Source organism: Pogoniulus pusillus, chromosome 24 (assembly GCF_015220805.1).
Source record: "Pogoniulus pusillus isolate bPogPus1 chromosome 24, bPogPus1.pri, whole genome shotgun sequence".
Lineage (NCBI taxonomy): Eukaryota > Metazoa > Chordata > Aves > Piciformes > Lybiidae > Pogoniulus > Pogoniulus pusillus.
Window position 1 is genome coordinate 19,155,859 of NC_087287.1, and position 18,455 is coordinate 19,174,313.

At 55.1% G+C, this 18,455-nt stretch overlaps 1 protein-coding gene across 2 annotated transcripts; it reads right to left on the bottom strand.

The window, feature by feature from the left end:
* Nucleotides 1-1,498: 1,498 nt before the first annotated feature.
* On the bottom strand, nt 1,499-13,612 carry NUP35 (nucleoporin 35). Of its 2 annotated transcripts, XM_064163983.1 has the most exons (9): nt 13,513-13,612; nt 11,109-11,279; nt 9,368-9,492; nt 7,809-7,869; nt 5,803-5,944; nt 4,622-4,691; nt 4,402-4,530; nt 3,383-3,550; nt 1,499-2,111 (listed from the first exon to the last, which is right to left on the bottom strand). In XM_064163983.1, exons 1-9 carry the CDS (start codon nt 13,529-13,531, stop codon nt 2,034-2,036), a joined length of 963 nt encoding a protein of 320 aa, XP_064020053.1. In that variant the 5' UTR covers nt 13,532-13,612; the 3' UTR covers nt 1,499-2,033. The 2 variants fall into 2 exon arrangements, with proteins under 2 accessions (XP_064020053.1, XP_064020054.1); XM_064163984.1 differs by lacking the exon at nt 11,109-11,279.
* Between the last annotated feature and the right edge of the window lie 4,843 nt (nt 13,613-18,455).

The following is an 18,455-nucleotide window of genomic DNA, read 5'->3' on the forward strand; positions in this document are numbered from 1 at the left end:
TCAGTGGTGCTGAAGTGACTTGAAGGTGGTAGAGTGCCCTCTGGAGCAGGTCCGGAGCAGGATCTCACCTGCAAACCGTGCTGGAAAATCAGCAGCATCCCTTGCAAACAAGAAGTCAGATTGAAGGGTTCAGTGCCAGGGCTAAACTCCCCCACTACTCCCTCCCCTGTGCCCCTCCTGTCTCCTCTCTGCTCACCAGGAGATAAGAAAGTGGGGGGGGGGGGGGCAGGTAGAGGGAAAACACCAGACAGAGACATAGAATGGTTTAGGTTGGAAGGGACTTCAAAGCTCAGCCAGTTCCAACCCCCTGCCCAATTTCAGCTCCTTTCCTTTCCATCACCTGATAGTAGGCAGCAGAAACCAATCCCCACCTCACTGCAGCCTCCTCCCAGGGGGCTGTAGAGCAATGAGGTCTGCTCTCAGCCTCCTCTTTCCCAGACAAACACCCCCAGTTCCCTCAGCTACTGCTACCCATCCCTGTTCTCCAGACCCTTCCCCAGCTTGGTGCCTTTCTCTGGACACCATTAAGAACCAAAGTAGGCAGGAGGTGGTGCTGAGGATGAGATTGAGCAAGGCCAAGTGCAGGGTTCTACACTTTGGCCACAACAACCCCAAGCAGAGCTACAGGCTGGGGACTGAGTGGCTGAGAGCAGGCAGACAGAGAGGGGGCTGGAGGTGCTGTCAGAGAGGAGCTGAAGAGGAGGCAGCAATGCCCAGGTGGGCAGCAGAGCCAATGGCATCCTGGGCTGGCTGAGGAGCAGTGTGGGCAGCAGGACAAGGGAGGTTCTTGTGCCCCTGTGCTCAGCACTGCTCAGACCACCCCTGGAGTGCTGTGTCCAGTTGTGGGCTCCTGAATTGCAGAGAGCTGTTGAGGTACTGGAAGGTGTTGAGAGAAGGGCAGCAAGGCTGGGGAGGGGCCTGGAGCACAGCCCTGTGAGGAGAGGCTGAGGGAGCTGGGGGGGTGCAGCCTGCAGCAGAGGAGGCTCAGGGCAGAGCTCATTGCTGTTTGCAGCTGCCTGCAGGGAGGCTGTAGCCAGGTGGGGTTGGGCTCTGCTGCCAGGCAACCAGCAGCAGAAGAAGGGGACAGAGTCTGAAGCTGTGCCAGGGCAGGTCTAGGCTGGCTGTGAGGAGGAAGTTGTTGTCAGAGAGAGTGATTGGCACTGGAATGGGCTGCCCAGGTAGGTGGTGGAGTGGCCGTGGCTGGAGGTGTTGTAGCCAAGCCTGGCTGGGGCACTTAGTGCCATGGTCTGGTTGGTTGGGCAGGGCTGGGTGCTAGGTTGGGCTGGCTGAGCTTGGAGCTCTCTTCCAACCTGCTGAGCAGAGCCTGACTCCATCCTCAGGACACTCAGCAGCCTTTCCTTCTGCACAAACACAGAGGAGATCACCTCAGGCTGCTCAGCTCCCAGCTGAAGAGCCCCAGCTCCCTCAGTCTCTCCTTGGAAGGAAGATGTTCACCCAGCAGAACTCAAAAGAGTAACAAAAACCCAGACAAAGCAAGAAAATTTTCCCTTCAGCTTTATTGGCAGAGTTAAAAGGCTCCTGTGGCATCTAGAAGATACCAGAGAAAGCAGTGAGGGAAAGGCCAATGGCAGCTACAGTTAAAAGAAGAGTCTCAGAGAGAAAGGGCTCTGGGGACAAACTGCATTCAGGGTTCTTCCTGCCAGGAGCCCATCCTCTTCCCAGCAAGATAACCTGGGCAGTGAAATGGAAGGCCTCAGTAAGGAAAAAGATGGGATGGGAAACATTGCCAGAGTGGTGGAAGGAGTTGACTGAGAGGAATCACAGAGTTCTCCTACAGCCATGCAAAACCAGTGGGGAAGAAAGAACCTGTATGGACACTCACTCAGCTCTTACAGCCAGCTGTACACTGCCACCCCTTGGCAAGTGCCAGCTCCGTGGCTGCTGACTGAACTGAAGGCATGAGGAGGTGAGAGAGGTTCAGATGCTGCCACAGCAGCAGTTATACAGCTACCCACGGGGGCCAGCAGCATATTCCAAGCCCCAGGCAGCTTCAGTGTGCCACTGCTGGGCTGTCACCAGCCAAACACATAGTCCATTGCTTTGGAGACAAGGCTCTCATCCTTCCTGGGAGTTTGTCTGTCAGAAACCACCTGGAGGGCAGGAGAGAAAAGAGAAACACTCAACAATGCTCTTCCTTCTTGCACCCACTGCTCCCTTTGCTTTTGCCCAGCTGCTGCTGTGCCCTGACAGGAGACTTTGGAAAGGCTTTTCCAAGCCATTCCTTAAGCTCTGCCAGATGTGGAAGGTCACCAACAACAGCTCTTGTAACTCTGTTAGGGACTGAGCATGCTGGGCTGCTCCTCGACTCACAGCTTAAAGATACCACAGGATGAGGCAGGTAAAGGCTGAGGTCACTGCTGAGCCTGGAGGGGAGCCCAACCCCCTGCAGGGGGACCCCTAAGGTGGGTGGGAAACCTGAGCCCTGGGGAAGGAGTCCCCAGGCCATATAGCCATCGAATGGGCTGGGTTGGAAGGCACCTCCAAAGCTCAGCCAGACCAAGCCCTTCTGCACTCAGCAGGGACATCCTCAGCTAGAGCAGGCTGCTCACAGCCCTGTCCAGCCTCACCTCCAACATCTCCAGGCATGGGGCCACAGCCACCTCCCTGGGCAACCTGTTGCAGTGTTCCAGCAGCCTCATGCTGCAGAGCTTGTTCCTCACATCCAATCTCAATCTGCTCTGCTCCAGTTTGCAGCCACTGCCCTCGTCCTGTCCCTGCAGGCCTTTGCAAACAGTCTCTCTGCAGCCTTCTTGCAGCCCCTTCAGGCACTGGCAGGGCACTATGAGGTGTCCCTGGAGCCTTCTCTTCTGCAGGCTGCACACCCCCAGCTCCCTCAGCCTGGCCTCAATGCAGAGCTGCTCCAGCCCCTGAGCATTTTGGTGTCACTCCTCTGGACCCTCTCCACCAAGTCCACCTCCTCCTTGTGCTGAGGGCTCCAGAGCTGAACACAGCACTGCAGCTGACGGCTCCCCAGAGCAGGGCCATGTTGTTCCCTCCCATTTCCTGCCTGTGCTCTAAGGGGAGGAATTTCCAGCCTCACTCTCTTCCCCTTCCCCTTCCTGCACTCTCCAGAGAGTCAACTGCCCTGCAGGGCATCTGCTGCCCGCTGTGAGCTGGGTCTGCTCCCAGCTGCAGACATCCCCCCCAGCGTCTCTCTGTATCCCTTTCCCCTCAGTGCTGCTCAGCCTTTGTTCAATTTACTTCTGTTCCATTTCCAATTCTCTGCAAGGCTTTTTCCTACCCCTTTACCTTCCCCTGCCTCCCTTTTGCCTATGGGGGCAGAGGGAGGGGCAAGATAGGGGTAACCTGTGGGGCTTTGCCCTGAGAACTCAAAGCCACACAGCTGCTGCCCTTCACACACCTGATAGTCACTGGTGGAAGCTTTGTATGCTGTTGCCAGAGGTCTCATGGTGGAAATCCTGGGAGTGCTATTCCCAGCCAGCACTGGTGTGCCAAGGGATTTGGGAGGTGGAGTGAACACTGTGGGTGCTGAGGGTGTAGAGCTCCTGTCAGAGCCTTCCATCACGCTCTGAAAAACAAGGTTAATGTCTTGTCAGTGGAGAGGAAACAGCAGCAGTGAGCTTGAACCTCAGCAGCTGAGCTTCAACAAGAGCAGGTGCAGGCTGCTGCACCTGGGCTAGCTCAGTCCTTGCTGTCAGTCCAGGCTGGGGAAGGAGGTGGTGGAAAGCAGCCCTGAGGAAAAGGACTTAGGAGTGCTGGTGGGGAGAAGCTGGAGAGGAGTAGGCAGTGTGAGAGTGCAGCACAGCAGGCCAAGGGCAGCCTGGGCTGCATCCAAAGCAGCGTGGCCAGAGATGGGGAGAGGAGATTCTACCACTTTACTCAGGTGAGGAGACTTCCAAGCAGCACAGAGATTTCTCAGCGTGGTGCTGGGAAAATGCTGTCAAACACTGAAGAGGAACTCACGTCAAGTACAAGAGATCACACAGGCTCACAAGAGGTTAGGGGCTGGAAGGGACTCAAGGAGATCCTCGAGTCCAACCCCCCTGCCAAAGCAGGTCACACAGGAACTCATCCAGATGGGTCCTGAAAGGCTCCAGAGAAGGAGACTCCACAGCCTCTCTGGGGAACCTGTCCCAGTGCTCCCTCAGCCTTACAGCAAAGAAGTTCTTCCTCACGTTGAGGCGGAATTTCCTGTGCTGTAGTTTCTCTCCATTGCCCCTTCTCTGTCACAGGCTGCAGCTGAGCAGAGCCTGTCCCTTCCCTCTTGACCCCCAGCCCTCAGGTGAAACTGATGTAGCTCAAATAGCCATGCTTGGCAACTGGTGCAGGGAAAAGGAAAGGCAAGAGGCCAAGGGAAACAGAGGGGAAGGCCCAAAGTAGAGAGGCCTCAGCTTTCAGTCCCAGCAGCTGTTCACTTACTTTCTCTATGCATGGCTTGACTCCAATCATGATAGAGTCCCCAAAAACTCTCCCATCCTTGCTCAAGGCTTTGCGGGCTTGAAGCTTAGACTGGTAGCGAATGTGCATCCAGTTCCCTGTGTTGGACATCTGCAGCAGAGCAGGGCACAAGGGTGAGAATTCAGCCTCTCACAGACTGAGCCAGAATGTGCTCAGAAGGCTGCCTCAGAGCCTAACCTACCACATGCTTGAGGATGTTTCCATACTGAGCAAACTGTAGCAGAATGTATGAAGCTGATGCTTGAGGGAACCTGAAAGACAGAAAAGACTCAAACTGTAAGCAGCAGCTGAAGAATTCTGGTGCTAAAATGCAACCCTACCAAGGGCTCTGAGCAATCCCAGAGCTCAGGGTGCTCATCCTTGAATGGGCTGGGTTGGAAGGCACCTCCAAAGCTCAGCCAGGTCAACTCCCTCTGCACTCAGCAGGGACAGCCTCAGCTAGAGCAGGTTGCCCACAGCCCTGCCCAGCCTCACCTTGAAGATCCCCAGGGATGGGGCCACAACCACCTCCCTGGGCAACCTGTTGCAGTGCTCCAGCAGCCTCCTGGTGCAGAACTTGTTCCTCACATCCAATGTAAATCTGCTCTGCTCCAGTTTGCAGCCATTGCCCTCGTCCTGTCCCTGCAGGCCTTTGCAAACAGTCTCTCTACAGCCTTCTTGCAGCCCCTTCAGGCACTGGCAGGCTACTCTTAGGTGTCCCTGGAGCCTTCTCTTCTCCAGGCTGCACACCCCCAGCCCCCTCAGCCTGGCCTCAGAGCAGAGCTGCTCCAGCCCCTGAGCATTTTTCTGTCCCTCCTCTGAACCTGATTCATCAGTACCATGTCCTTCCTGTGGTGAGGGCATCAGAGTTGGATGCAGCAGTGCAGGTGAGGTCTCCCCAGAGCAGAGCAGAGGGGCAAGATGCCCTCTCCCCATCTCTGGCCACGCTGCTTTGTGTGCAGCCCAGGCTGCCCTTGGCCTTCTGTGCTGCAAGCTCACACTGCCTGCTCCCCTCCAGCTTCTCATCCATCAGCATCCCCAAGGCCTCTTCCTCAGGGCTGCTTTCTGTCACCTCCCCCCCAGCCTGCACTGACAGGCAGGGTTGTTTGTGCCCACTTGCTCTTGTACCTGCTGAGGTTCACCTAGGCCCTGCTCTCCAGCAGTGCCACATCAGAAGCACCAGTTAAGCAATCTGATCTTCTGGGCACCTTCACTGCTCCACACAGCTCAGGGCTACAATGCTGCCTCTCTGACTCAGCATTTGCTGCCTGCAACCACAGTTGTCTTTCCTGCTGAACTTTGGCAATGCCAGGCAGCAGCAACACCCAAGTACTGCTCTCCAGACGGGGCAAAGACTTTACCACCAACCTGGCTACAGCTTACCCAAACACAGTTACCCAGGTGTCATCGAGCTGATCTTCTGAAGTCAGGCTGTCCCCTTGAGTGTAAAAGGGATCCAGCTGAGCAGGAGACAGAGGAGTCTTCCTGGGCTGCCCAATGCTAGCAGGACTAAATACACCTGAAGCTGTGAGATTGAAAGTTGAACAGGTTACTTTTGCAAGGCAGAGAAGCTGAAGAGGCTGCAGTGACAGCACAAATCCACTCTCAGCATTTCACTTGCACACAGCAGAGTTTGGTGGGGATGTTTTGGCAGGCAAGCAGCCTGGCAAGCCAAGAGTCAGGTCTGTATGCAGCCTACTCACCTTTTATGGCTAAGCAACCTGCCTTTCTGTTTGACCTAAACCAGCAGCTTCCTACAGAAGCCAAACAGGAACAGGGCAGCAGGATTAAGCTTGGCCAGAAGCCACAGATTCATAGACAAGAATAGAAACTGGAGCAAAGTGGAGGGCAACTCCTCAGTCTCAGCTGCCTCACTCAAGTGCAGCCTCTTCTGTGCTAACTTTGAGTAAGGAGTAAGTGAAAGTGGAATGAAATTAACAGAAGTGTCAAGGCTGGAAGGGCCCCCAAGGACCATCCAGCTCCAAGCCCCCTGCCATGGGCAGGGACACCTCACACCAGATCAGGTTGCCCAGAGCCACATCCAGCCTGGCCTTAGAACCTTCCAGGGCTGAGGCTTCCACCACCTCCCTGGGCAGCCTGTGCCAGTGTCTCACCACCCTCTTGGGGAAGAACTTCTTCCTAACATCCAATCTCAATCTGCCCTCCTCTACCTTGGATCCATTCCCTCCAGTCCTATCACTACCCAGCACCCTAGCAAGTCCCCCAGTAGCTTTCTTGTAGCCCCCTTCAGGTCCTGGCCACAATAAGGTCTCCTCGGAGCCTTCTCTTCTCCAGCCTGCACAGCCCCAACTCTCTCAGCCTGTCCCCACAGGAGAGCAGCTCCAGCCCTTCAGTCCAAGGGAAAAACTATTTCCTGTTCACATCCACACACCTTTGGAAATGTTAGTAGAGAGTCATGGAATCAACCAGGCAGAAAGAGAGCTCCAAGCTCAGCCAGCCCAACCTAGCACCCAGCCCTGCCCAACCAACCAGACCATGGCACTAAGTGCCCCAGCCAGGCTTGGCTGCAACACCTCCAGCCACAGCCACTCCACCACCTCCCTGGGCAGCCCATTCCAATGGGCTCCATATACCCTCCCTCTTTTTTGGGGGGCATATATGGAGCCCTCAGTTCCTTTCAGAAGGGAATCACCACAAACAGTTACCCTCCTCTTTTTCTTTTGGGTACAAGTTGTGATATGAGGGGGGGGACTGGTTTGCTTTAGTACACCACATGGTGTTACTTCTGCCTCCAAACCCACCTCCCCCTCAACCTCTAGTGCCCCATATCTGGTGTGCAAAGGCAACTGAGGAGCTGAGCAGGGCTGGAAGCAGTTCCCTTTCCCCTTCTAACAGGCATCTGTATCCATTCCCCCATTTCTTAGGTCACCTCCCTCTGCTCAGGGGGTCTGCAGAGCCTGGTGCCACAAATCTCACTCCCTTTCACATTCCCTTACAGTCCTCAGTCTCTCTACTTGGTCCTTCAGTTCAGCCACTAGGCTAAGCAGATCACTGACCTGCTCACACCTAATGCAGGCATTGTCTCTGCCACCCTCAACATCAAGTGCCAGGCTCCAACTCTCATTGCAGCCAGCTGCCTGCATGCTTACCTGTGGGCTCTGTCTGGGTACCACAGTTTCACACACACAGTTCTAACCATGATGTGTTGCTTGGGAATGCAGCCCAAAGCAGGTGGGAAACTCCACCTAAGGCTAAACACCGACACAAGACTGAGAGCCAACAGGTACCATAAGGGAGAGCTGTAAAGAGCAAAGAAAGATGCAACTCCTCTGCAAGCAAGCAAGGAAAGAGCTGCTGTAGCTTGAAAAGGGATTGCTGACTGCTGTGCAACAAGGAAGCAGACTACATCATCTGACAGGACACTTTACCTGCTCCAGGAGTTGATGGCAGAGTTCCAACCAAGGGGCTCTGGGTTAGAGAAAAGCTGGCCTGGGTTAAAACACAAACAGTAACCAATCACACTTAGAGGGACACAGTCAGAAGAGATCATTTCCAGGTGACTTAAGCATCAGGCAAAGATGCTTGCCTTAAGTGGCTCTTCACTTTTAAGAGCAGAAACAGACATTTAGTTGCACATCTAATACAGGAGTATTAAAGTTCTTACTGACCAGTTCTTTGGCAAGGTTTTTACACTCCAGCAAGCAGCCCAGCAGAGAGCCTGGACACCCAGGAAGCCTCACCTATTACATTATGACATTTCCAGCTAATTACTAAGCCTTAAAAGAGAATGCAGCTTAAATTCAACTATTGGAGACAGTATGGGATGATGAGAAGTTAGGAGTTGGAAGTCCTCTCCAGAGGCTGCCATTTGCCTTGCTGTAAATAATGATCCCAGGATGTCAGGGGCTGGAAGGGACCTCTGGAGATCTTCCAGTCCAACCCCCCTGCCACAGCAGGAGCAGAGAATCCAGCACAGGTCATGCAGAAACACATCCAGAGAGGGCTGGAAAGGCTCCACAGAAGGAGGCTCCACAACCTCATGTTGAGCTGGAACTTGCTGTGCTGCAGTTTGCATCCCTTGCCCCTTGTCCTGTGGCAGGGCACAAGTAAGCAGAGGCTGTCCCTGTCCCTTCCTTCCTGCCCCCCAGCCCTCAGCTCTTGATAGACATTGCTCAGATCCCCTCTCAGCCTTCTCCTCTGCAGACTGCCCAGCCCCAGGGCTCTCAGCCTCTCCTCCTCAGGCAGTGCTGCAGTCCCTGCAGCATCCTTGTATCCCTCCCTTGGACTCTCTCCAGCAGATCCCTGCTCCTCTTGATCTGGGGAGCTCAGAACTGGATGCAGTATTCCAGGAGGAGCCTCACCAGGGCAGAGCAGAAGGGGTGCCACTGAAAGGAGCCTGCCCCCTTCCTCTTGACACCCACCCCTCAGGAATTGACAGACATTGATCAAATCCCCTTTCAGCCTTCTCCAGACTAAACAGCCTCAGGTCTCTCAGGCTCTCTTCATAAGAGAGAATGTTCAAGTCCTGCTGTCATAGGCTCACAGGATGTTAGGGGCTGGAAGGGACCCAAGCAGATCATCAAGTCCAACCCCCCTGCCAGAGCAGGACAATCCTATCTAACGCAGAGCACAGAGGAACACATCCAGACAGGCCTGGAAAGGCTCCACAGAAGGAGACTCCACAGCCTCTCTGGGCAGCCTGTGCCAGGGCTCAGAGCTCTCTGTGGGACACTCTGCAGCAGATCCTTGTCTTTCAAAACTGGACACAGTATTCCAGGTATGGTCTGAGCAGGGCAGAGCAAAGGCATAGGAGGACCTCCCTGGACCTGTTGTCATTCATTTAGACTCTGCGGAAAGAGGCAGACCAAACACCCAGACCCAGCAACAGCAGGACCCAAAGGCTATCCAAGCAAGTTTAAGAGCTCACTGGGGCTGTAAGCTACCTCACACCTCCTGCTAAGAACAGGCCAGCACCTAAGCCACTTACTGGTCTTCGTGAGGTTAGAGGTGAGCCAAGGCCAGGGCTAGAGAGTTCATCATATATGCTCCTGACTGGTGGAGCTCCGCCTTTATCTTTGTGTGTAGGGACCACTGGTTGTGGGGGAGATCCTCCTGCAAGGGAAAGGAACAGAAAAGCATCAGCAGAAACTCAGCCAGCTCAGTCCAGTGCTGCTTGTTCTTGAATCTTCAACCTTAAATTCAGCCATGAAAGGCTGCTGGCTGCATGCAACACCACCTGGCCTGCCTAACTGCTCAGGATGGAATCAGAGAACCACAGCAATGCTCAGGCTGGCACAGCCCCTCAGGATCACCAAGTCCAGCCCAGAACCCTGCTCTGCAAGGTGCACCCCAAACCACATCCCCAAGCACCACAGCCAAACCACCTTGAAACACAGCCAGGCTTGGGCACTCCACCACCTCCCTGGGCAGCACATTCCAGTGCCTCACCTCTCTGGCTGGGAAACAATTCTGCCTCATGCCCAGTCTAAACCTGCCCTGCTGCAGACTGAGGCCATTGCCTCTTGTTCTGTGGCAAATGCCCTGTGAAAACAGACCAGCACCAACCTCTCCACAAGGGCCTTTCAGTGAGCTGTGCAGAGCCAGGAGGTCTCCCCTCAGCCTCCTCTTTTTGAACTAAGCAGCCCCAGCTCCTGGAGTCTCTCTTCATCCAATTTATTCTCCAGGCCTTTAACAGCTTCCTTCCCTCCTCTGCACTGGCTCCAGCACCTCCATGTCTCTCTTGTACTGAGGTGCCCAAAACTGAACACAACACTCAAGGGGCCTACAAGCAAGCCTCTGAAGGACTTTCTAGGGTGCCAGGTAGTGATAGTACCAGGACAAAAGGATCCAAGCTAGAGGGGAGATTGATATTGGATGTTAGGAAGAAGTTCTTCCCCATGGGACACTGGCACAGGCTGCCCAGGGAGGTGGCAAAGTCTCATCCCTGAGTGTTTTTAAGGCCAGGCTGGATGTGGCTCTGGGCAGTCTGATCTAGTGAGTGCTGTGTTCAGTTCTGGGCCCCCCAGTTTAGGAGGGACATTGAGATGCTTGAGCGTGTCCAGAGAAGGGCGACGAGGCTGGGGAGAGGCCTTGAGCACAGCCCTACGAGGAGAGGCTGAGGGAGCTGGGATTGGTTAGCCTGGAGAAGAGGAGGCTCAGGGGAGACCTTATTGCTGTCTACAACTACCTGAGGGGAGGTTGTGGCCAGGAGGAGGTTGCTCTCTTCTCTCAGGTGGCCAGCACCAGAACAAGAGGACACAGCCTCAGGCTGTGCCAGGGGAGATTTAGGCTGGAGGTGAGGAGAAAGTTCTTCCCTGAGAGAGTCATTGGACACTGGAATGGGCTGCCCAGGGAGGTGGTGGAGTCGCTGTCCCTGGGGCTGTTCAAGGCAGGACTGGACGTGGCACTTGGTGCCATGGTCTGGCCTTGAGCTCTGTGGTAAAGGGTTGGACTTGATGATCTGTGAGGTCTCTTCCAACCTTGGTGATACTGTGACACTGTGATACTGTGTCCCTGCCATGGAACTGGCTGACCCTTGAGATGCCTTCCAGCCCTGACAGCTCTGTGATTTGAAGGAACACTTGAGTTCATCATTCATTTCAGGAGCTGAACTCCTGCAGAGCGTTATAAAGCCACCAGAATTCAAGTCTGCAACAGCAACCGAGAGCAGTAAGGAAAAACCCACCACATTTCTGCTTTGAGGACTGTTCTCCAACAGGAGCTCTGACCTGCAAGCAGTGAAGATCTCATTTCCATGGCACTGGCTGAAGGGCCACTCATGGCACGGGGCTGGGGAGTCATCGGGGCAGGTAAATCACCCATCAAGAACCCAGGCAGGAACTGAGCACCAGCTCCTGGTTTTGGGGACGTCGGAGAGCCAAGGGTCATCGGCTCAGCTCCTGTGGGAATAGGAACAGCATTTAAGAGCAGGGAAGTCAGCTGAGCATTTCCAGTTCTCAAACAGCAGCTCCAATACAGCAGCAGACAGGAATGTACAGTGAGTGCCTAAGTTCTTAGTCAAGCTTAAACAGCACCCAGATCTAAGCTCTGGCCTTGGCACGCAGCCAGCTGTGCTGGTTTGAGCCTAGCTGGGATGTTCTGAGGAGAGGAATCAGATGCTAGGCTGTGCCAAGGAAGCAATGCTGATGGCTGCTGCACTCACAGGCTTGTATAGAAACCAGAACACAAACCCAGGTAACAGAGCTGCTCTCTGGCTGTGGCTGCCTCACTTCTCTCTCTAACCTGCTGTGTCACTAATCCTTCTGCTTCCTAACCCCCCTGGCCAATTCTCCAAACTCACCTTGGACGTAAGGAAAAGCCTGGGATGAGGTAGAGGGGTGGAAAGGAGGTGGAAGGGTGAGTGAGAGCCCCTCCTGGGCACTCTGGTTTCTGGGAGGGCTGTCATGTTTCTGTATTACTTTTTGACCTGAATCTCTCTCTATAGAGTTGTATAGTTTGTAAACACCTGCTTGTATCTCGTGCTAAGCTATAAATATAGCTCCACTCCTTAATTTCCAGCCACTGAGTCTAGTCTGGGTGATTTGATTAAGTGTCAGGGGGACAGAAAACTCCCAAACCATCAGACCAGCATACGTGTGTCCAGTTCTGGAGCCTCTATTACAAAGATATGGACATCCTGGAGCCTATCTGGAGAAGGGCCACAAGGATGCTCAGAGGGATGAAGCACCTCTGCTGTGAGGACAGGCTGAGAGAGTTGGGGCTGTTCAGTCTGCAGAAGAGAAAGCTCTGAGGAGACCTTGTGGCCTTCCAGGATCTGAAGTGGGCTACAAGAAAGCAGCTGAGGGATTTTTTAGGGTATTGGGTAGTGATAGGACCATTGGGAATGGATCCAAGCTAGAGGAGGAGAGATAGGGATTAAATGTTAGGCAGAAGTTGTTCCCCATGAGGGTGGTGAGACACTGGAGCAGGCTGCCCAGGGAGGTGGTGGAAGCCTCAGCCCTGGAAGGTTCTAAGGCCAGGCTGGATGTGGCTGTGGGCAACCTGATCTGGTGTGAGGTGTCCCTGCCCGTGGCAGGGGGGTTGGAGCTGGAAGGTCCTTGAGATCCCTCCCAACCCTAGCAATTCTAAGGCTCTGTTTTTGTGCAACCAAAGTTTATCACAGTCTCGCACACGTTTGGCAGCGACATGCAGTCTCAGGCTGGATTTCTGGTTGCGAGGCTAACCAGAGGCTTGCTCTAAAGGCGGTTCCTGCCCCAGGGCCCTGGCACGGCGCTCGGCTCCCCCCGTCCCGCTTCCACTCATGGATGCCGCTCATGCTGCAGCACCGCACCTCGCCGCCGCCGCTCCGAACCCTCCCCAAGCTTCGGGAGCTTCGCCTACCACCTAACACCCACCTGGGGCCTCTCGGCTCACAGGATGCTAGGGATGGGAAAGGACCCAAGGAGATCATCCAGTCCAACCCCCTGCCAGAGCAGGACAATGCAATCTAACACAGAGCACACAGGAACACATCCAGACAGGCCTTGAGAGGCTCCACAGAAGGAGACTCCTCAACCTCTCTGGGCAGCCTGTGCCAGGGCTCTGGGACCCTTACAGGAAAGAAGTTCCCCCTTGTGCTGAGGCAGAACCTCTTTTGCTGCAGCTTGCACCCATTGCTGCTTGTCCTGTCCCAGGCAGCAGTGAGCAGAGCCTGTCCCCCCCTCCTGGCAGCCCTCAGATACTTATGAACATTTATCCAATCCCCTCTCAGTCTTCTCTTCTCCAGACTGAGCAGCCCCAGGGCCCTCAGCCTCTCCCCATCAGCCATGCCCTCCTGGCCCCTCATCATCCTCATAGCCCTCTGCTGGACCCTCTCCAGCAGATCCCTGTCCCTCTGAAACTGGGGAGCCCAACACTGAAGGCAGCACTCAAGATGAGGTCTGAGCAGGGCAGAGCAGAGGGGCAGGAGAACCTCCCTTGATCTGGGCACATCCTCCTAACACACCCCAGGACCCCACTGGCCTCTTGGCTCGGGACTCCCTTTCGCTCTCCCCGGAGGCAGGCCCTCAGCCGGCAGCCTCCCACAGTGCCGGGCCAGCAGCGCCCGCACCTTCCCGCGCAGCTGCCGCCCAACGACCTGCCGGGGGGCAGCGCCCAGCGGGCACGGCAGGGCCCCACCGCGCCCCGGCTCACCTGCGGGCGGCGGCTCCATGGCGAAGGCGGCTGTGCCGGCCCGGGCGGCGGGAACACGCCGCGGGCAGCTCCGCCGGGCGCTTTCGAACGGGACGGAACTTCCTCTGCCGTCACTTCCGAGCCGCCTCCCGCCGCGCCCCGGCCCGCTCGGCTCCCGCGGGCGGCAGGCCGGGAGGGGGCCCCGAGGCGCGGCCCCGCTCGGCTCTTGCGCCTTGCCTGGCAGAGGGCTCTGCGGCCCCGCCGGGCTGCCCACGGGAGCGCGGAGTCACAGAATCACGGAATTGCTGGGGCTGGAGGGACCCCGAGGATCATCCCGCTCTGGAATGGGCTGCCCGGGGAGGTGGTGGAGTCACACACAGTATCACACAGCATCACAGTATCACAGTATCACCAAGGTTGGAAGAGACCTCACAGATCATCAAGTCCAACCCTTTACCACAGAGCTCAAGGCCAGACCATGGCACCAAGTGCCACGTCCAGTCCTGCCTTGAACAGCTCCAGGGACGGCGACTCCACCACCTCCCCGGGCAGCCCATTCCAGTGTCCAATGACTCTCTCAGGGAAGAACTTTCTCCTCACCTCCAGCCTAAATCTCCCCTGGCACAGCCTGAGGCTGTGTCCTCTTGTTCTGGTGCTGGCCACCTGAGAGAAGAGAGCAACCTCCTCCTGGCCACAACCACCCCTCAGGTAGTTGTAGACAGCAATGAGGTCTCCCCTGAGGCTCCTCTTCTCCAGGCTAACCAATCCCAGCTCCCTCAGCCTCTCCTCGTAGGGCTGTGCTCAAGGCCTCTCCCCAGCCTCGTTGCCCTTCTCTGGACACGCTCAAGCATCTCAATGTCCCTCCTAAACTGGGGGGCCCAGAACTGAACACAGTACTCAAGGTGTGGTCTAACCAGTGCAGAGTACAGGGGCAGAATGACCTCCCTGCTCCTGCTGGCCACACCATTCCTGATGCAGGCCAGGATGCCACTGGCTCTCTTGGCCACCTGGGCACACTGCTGGCTCATGCTCAGGTGGGTATCAATCAGCACCCCCAGATCCCTCTCTGTCTGGCTGCTCTCAGCCACTCTGACCCCAGCCTGTATCTCTGCATGGGGTTGTTGTGGCCAAAGTGCAGCACCAGCACTTGGAGCTATTGAAGCCATCCCCTTGGACTCTGCCCATCTGTCCAGGCGGTCAAGGTCCTGCTGCAGAGCCCTTCTGCCCTCCAACCCAGCCACATCTGCCCCCAGCTTGGTGTCATCTGCACACTTGCTGATGACTGACTCCATGCCCTCATCCAGGTCATCTATGAAGATGTTAAAGAGGATGGGGCCCAGCACTGATCCCTGAGGGACACCACTAGTGACAGCTGCCAGCTGGATGTGGCACCATTCACCACCACTCTCTGGGTCCAGCCCTCCAGCCAGTTCCTAACCCAGCACAGAGTGTTGCCATCCAAGCCATGGGCTGACAGCTTAGCCAGCAGTTTGCTGTGGGGGACAGTGCCAAAGGCCTTGCTGAAGTCCAGACAGAGCACATCCACAGGCTCCCCACATCCACCAAGCAGTCACCTGAGCATAGAAGGAGATCAGGTTGGAGAGGCAGGATCTGCCCTTCCTAGACCCATGCTGGCTGGACCTGAGCCCTTTGCCATCCCTCAGGTGCGCTCTTATCGCCCCCAAGATAACCTGCTCCATCAGTTTCCCTGGCACTGAGGTCAGGCTGACAGGTCTGTAGTTCCCAGGTTCCTCCATCCCACCCTTCTTGTGGATGGGGACCACGTTGGCAGTTTCCAGTCTCCTGGGACCTCTCTGGTGAGCCAGGACTGCTGGAAAATGATGGAGAGCAGCTTGGCCAGCTCAGCTGCCAGCTCTCTCAGCACCCTGGGATGGATCCTATCTGGTCCCATGGACTTGTGGGTGTCCAGGTGGCTCAGCAGGTCCTGAACTAATTCCTCATGAATTTCCAGGGGAACATACTGCTCCCTGACCCCATCCCCCAGTTCAAGAGGCCACTTGCCCTGAGCTCCTCCCTCCTTGCTGTTGAAAACTGAGGTGAAGAAGGCATTCAGGACCTCAGCCTTTTCTTCATCATCAGTTATAGTGTTCCCCTCCTGGTGCAGTAAGCAGTGGAGGCTCTTCTTGCCCTTCCTTTTAGCATTGATACATTTATAAAAGTGCTTTTTATTATCCTTCACAAAGGTGGCAGCCTAAGTTCTAGCTGAGCCTTAGCCTCTCTAATTTTTCTCTGACATAATCTGGCTACCTCCTTAAACACATCAGGAGAAGCCTTCCCCTCCTTCCAGAGGTGATACAGCCTCTTTTTTCCCCCCAACCGTCCCTGGAGCTGTTCAAGGCAGGACTGGACGTGGCACTTGGTGCCATGGCCTGGCCTTGTGCTCTGTGGTAAAGGGTTGGACTTGATGATCTGTGAGGTCTCTTCCAACCTTGGTGATACTGTGATGCTGTGATACAGTTCAAACGAGTGGTGCAAGGAGAGAACACCCTTAGCAGCAAACCTTTCAAACCACTTGACCACAAAACTGATTCCCACAGTGTCCATTTTATTTCACTGCATATTAAAGTACCAAACCATTTAGAACTGGCACAAAGGCCACCAAATAGAAATTACTATTGAAATGTTTGAACTTGCCACCTTAAGACAGGAATTTCAGCCTGAGATCTGCCAAGAGCCAAGTTACCCAGCCTGTGAGGTTGGTTCTTTCTACCTGTGATTTAGTTGTGCCAATTAACAAGGCAGAGATTCTCAAAGATGCAGTTAGTTTTATCTCTGGAGAGCCCTGCCCACAGCTCTCTACACATGAGTTACATTTGGGTTCCAATTCAGTGGGGAAACTTCCCAAGGCTGCTTCTGGGCAATTCATTCATTTAGGGGAATCAGAACACTGGGAAAGGTCAGCCACAAAAAGGCTTTGCCTCACTTACAAACAGGCAGCCTGGAGCCCTGGGGCAAGTCTGTGCCCCTCACTGCTGTGGAGTAGAACTTTCAAGCTAGTCCCTGGCTCCTTTGTGGCAGTGTTGGAACTGCTCAGCCCTTGAGAGGCTTCCAGACCTTGCCAGGGTGCTGGGAAAGAGGCAGAGGATCTGTGACCTGGTCCTGGTTCCTCCTGGCACAGAGATTTGCAGAGGTGCAGGCAGCATCTCTTGCAGCTGTGCAGAGAGCACCGTGGCAGTGGCACTGCTTGCCATGGAGTGAGGCACTGAAATGCCTTCTCCTGGGTGATATGGGCAAAGGGCTGGAGAACAGAGTGCAGGAGCCTGGCTGGGTCATGAGCTGTGTGAGCACTGATGTAGAGCATCAGCAGTTAAATGCCTTCTCCTGGGAAACTTGAGGCACTTCAGCTTCCAGGTAGTTCAAGGCCAAAACATCAGGGCCAAGCTGGTCTGAAGCACGAGGCAGAGCAGAACACATTGGCCAAGAGCAGGGAGGCAGAGGCAGCTCCGTGAGGCAGAGGCAGGGAGGCAGAGGCAAGGAGGCAGAGGCAGGGAGGCAGAGGCAGGGAGGCAGAGGCAGGGAGGCAGAAGCAGCAAGGCAGAGGCAGCGAGGCAGAGGCAGGGAGGCAGAGGCAGGGAGGCAGAGGCAGCGAGACAGAGGCAGCGAGACAGAGGCAGGGAGGCAGAGGCAGGGAGGCAGAGGCAGGGAGGCAGAGGCAGCGAGACAGAGGCAGCGAGACAGAGGCAGGGAGGCAGAGGCAGGGAGGCAGAGGCAGGCAGGCAGAGGCAGGGAGGCAGAGGCAGCGAGGCAGAGGCAGCACAACTGCTTGCAGCTTAGCTCCATTTCTGTGACTTGCCCAAGTGCAAAGGCTCTTTGGCCACAGAGGTTCACCAATCAGATGGCATTTGCCAAACTGACCCTGTGAGGTGACCCAGGGCTTGCTCACCCTTATTTGGGCCAGACACCAACAAGTATCTAAACACCTATGGGTCCCTGTTTATCACTTTGGGAGGGGACATAATGGCCCAAGCCTTTGTTTTCCTCCCACCCTTGCTTCCCCATCAGCAGAAGGGTGGGGCAAGCCAGGACATCTAATAGGCCTATTAGCCTGCCAGGACAAGCTGATGTGGAACAGAATGAACTGTCTGTGGGAGCTTTAGTCTGGTCATTAGGAAAAAAGTCTTAATTGAAAGGGTTTTTAATCACTGGAATAGGCTGCCTAGGGAAGTGGTGGAGTCACTATCCCTGGATTTAAAAGGCATGCAAATGTGGTGCTGAGGCACATGGATTAGTGGTGGCCTGCCATGGTAGGCCTGATAACCCAAAATAGGCTTATAATTGTCCTGGCTTGCCCAGACATGTTTTTCAACTATCCCTCCTCATGTTTTGGGGAGAAGCAACTGCAGGAAAGAAGACAAAGAACCTGAAGCCACTGAGTCTAAGGATTCTGGCCTGCCCAGACTTGTTTACATCCTGTGGTAAACAAGGTACACACACTTAGCTTGTGCCTGCCTTGTGCAGGGCCTGTGCTCTTCCCAAATTTGGGTAAAGCAAGCCTATGGCTTCACCTGACATGCTCAAGCTTGGCTAACTGCCATTCTGACTGGCTGTTTTGTGTCCAAAGGCCCATTGGTCTTGGGCTACACTGATAAAAAGAGATATGCAGGTAAGCACTATGTGCTCTGCCATTGTATTCATGCCTGCTGTTGCCTGCTGCTATTGCTTACTGCCTCAGTGCATCCTGAGTTGCCTGGAAACTGCCTGCCTCAAGGTTACCAGGAACAGGCTCTAAATGTCTCCATGCGATCAGCCTGCAGAGCCAGTGTGACACTGTGCTGAGACTACACCTGGCTACACATCCTGCCTGCACCTGAAAGTCTCCAAGGTGGGAAACCCAGCAGATAAATAGATCATCCAGAGGAGCAAAGACCAGGCCAGAGACTGCCTGCCTCCTCTCCCCAGAAGCCTGGGAAGAATCAAGTCTCATCAGTTGACAAGACAGTAAG

Bases quoted from the DNA above. Each gene is read 5' to 3' on its own strand.
- NUP35 (XM_064163983.1), bottom strand. The intron at 4,692-5,802 runs GTAAGCTGTAGC...TCTGTCTTTCAG, and splicing joins ACCTGGGTAACTGTGTTTGG to GTTCCCTCAAGCATCAGCTT. The intron at 2,112-3,382 runs GTGTGTGAAGGG...CCTGCCCTCCAG, and splicing joins CTTCCACCAGTGACTATCAG to GTGGTTTCTGACAGACAAAC.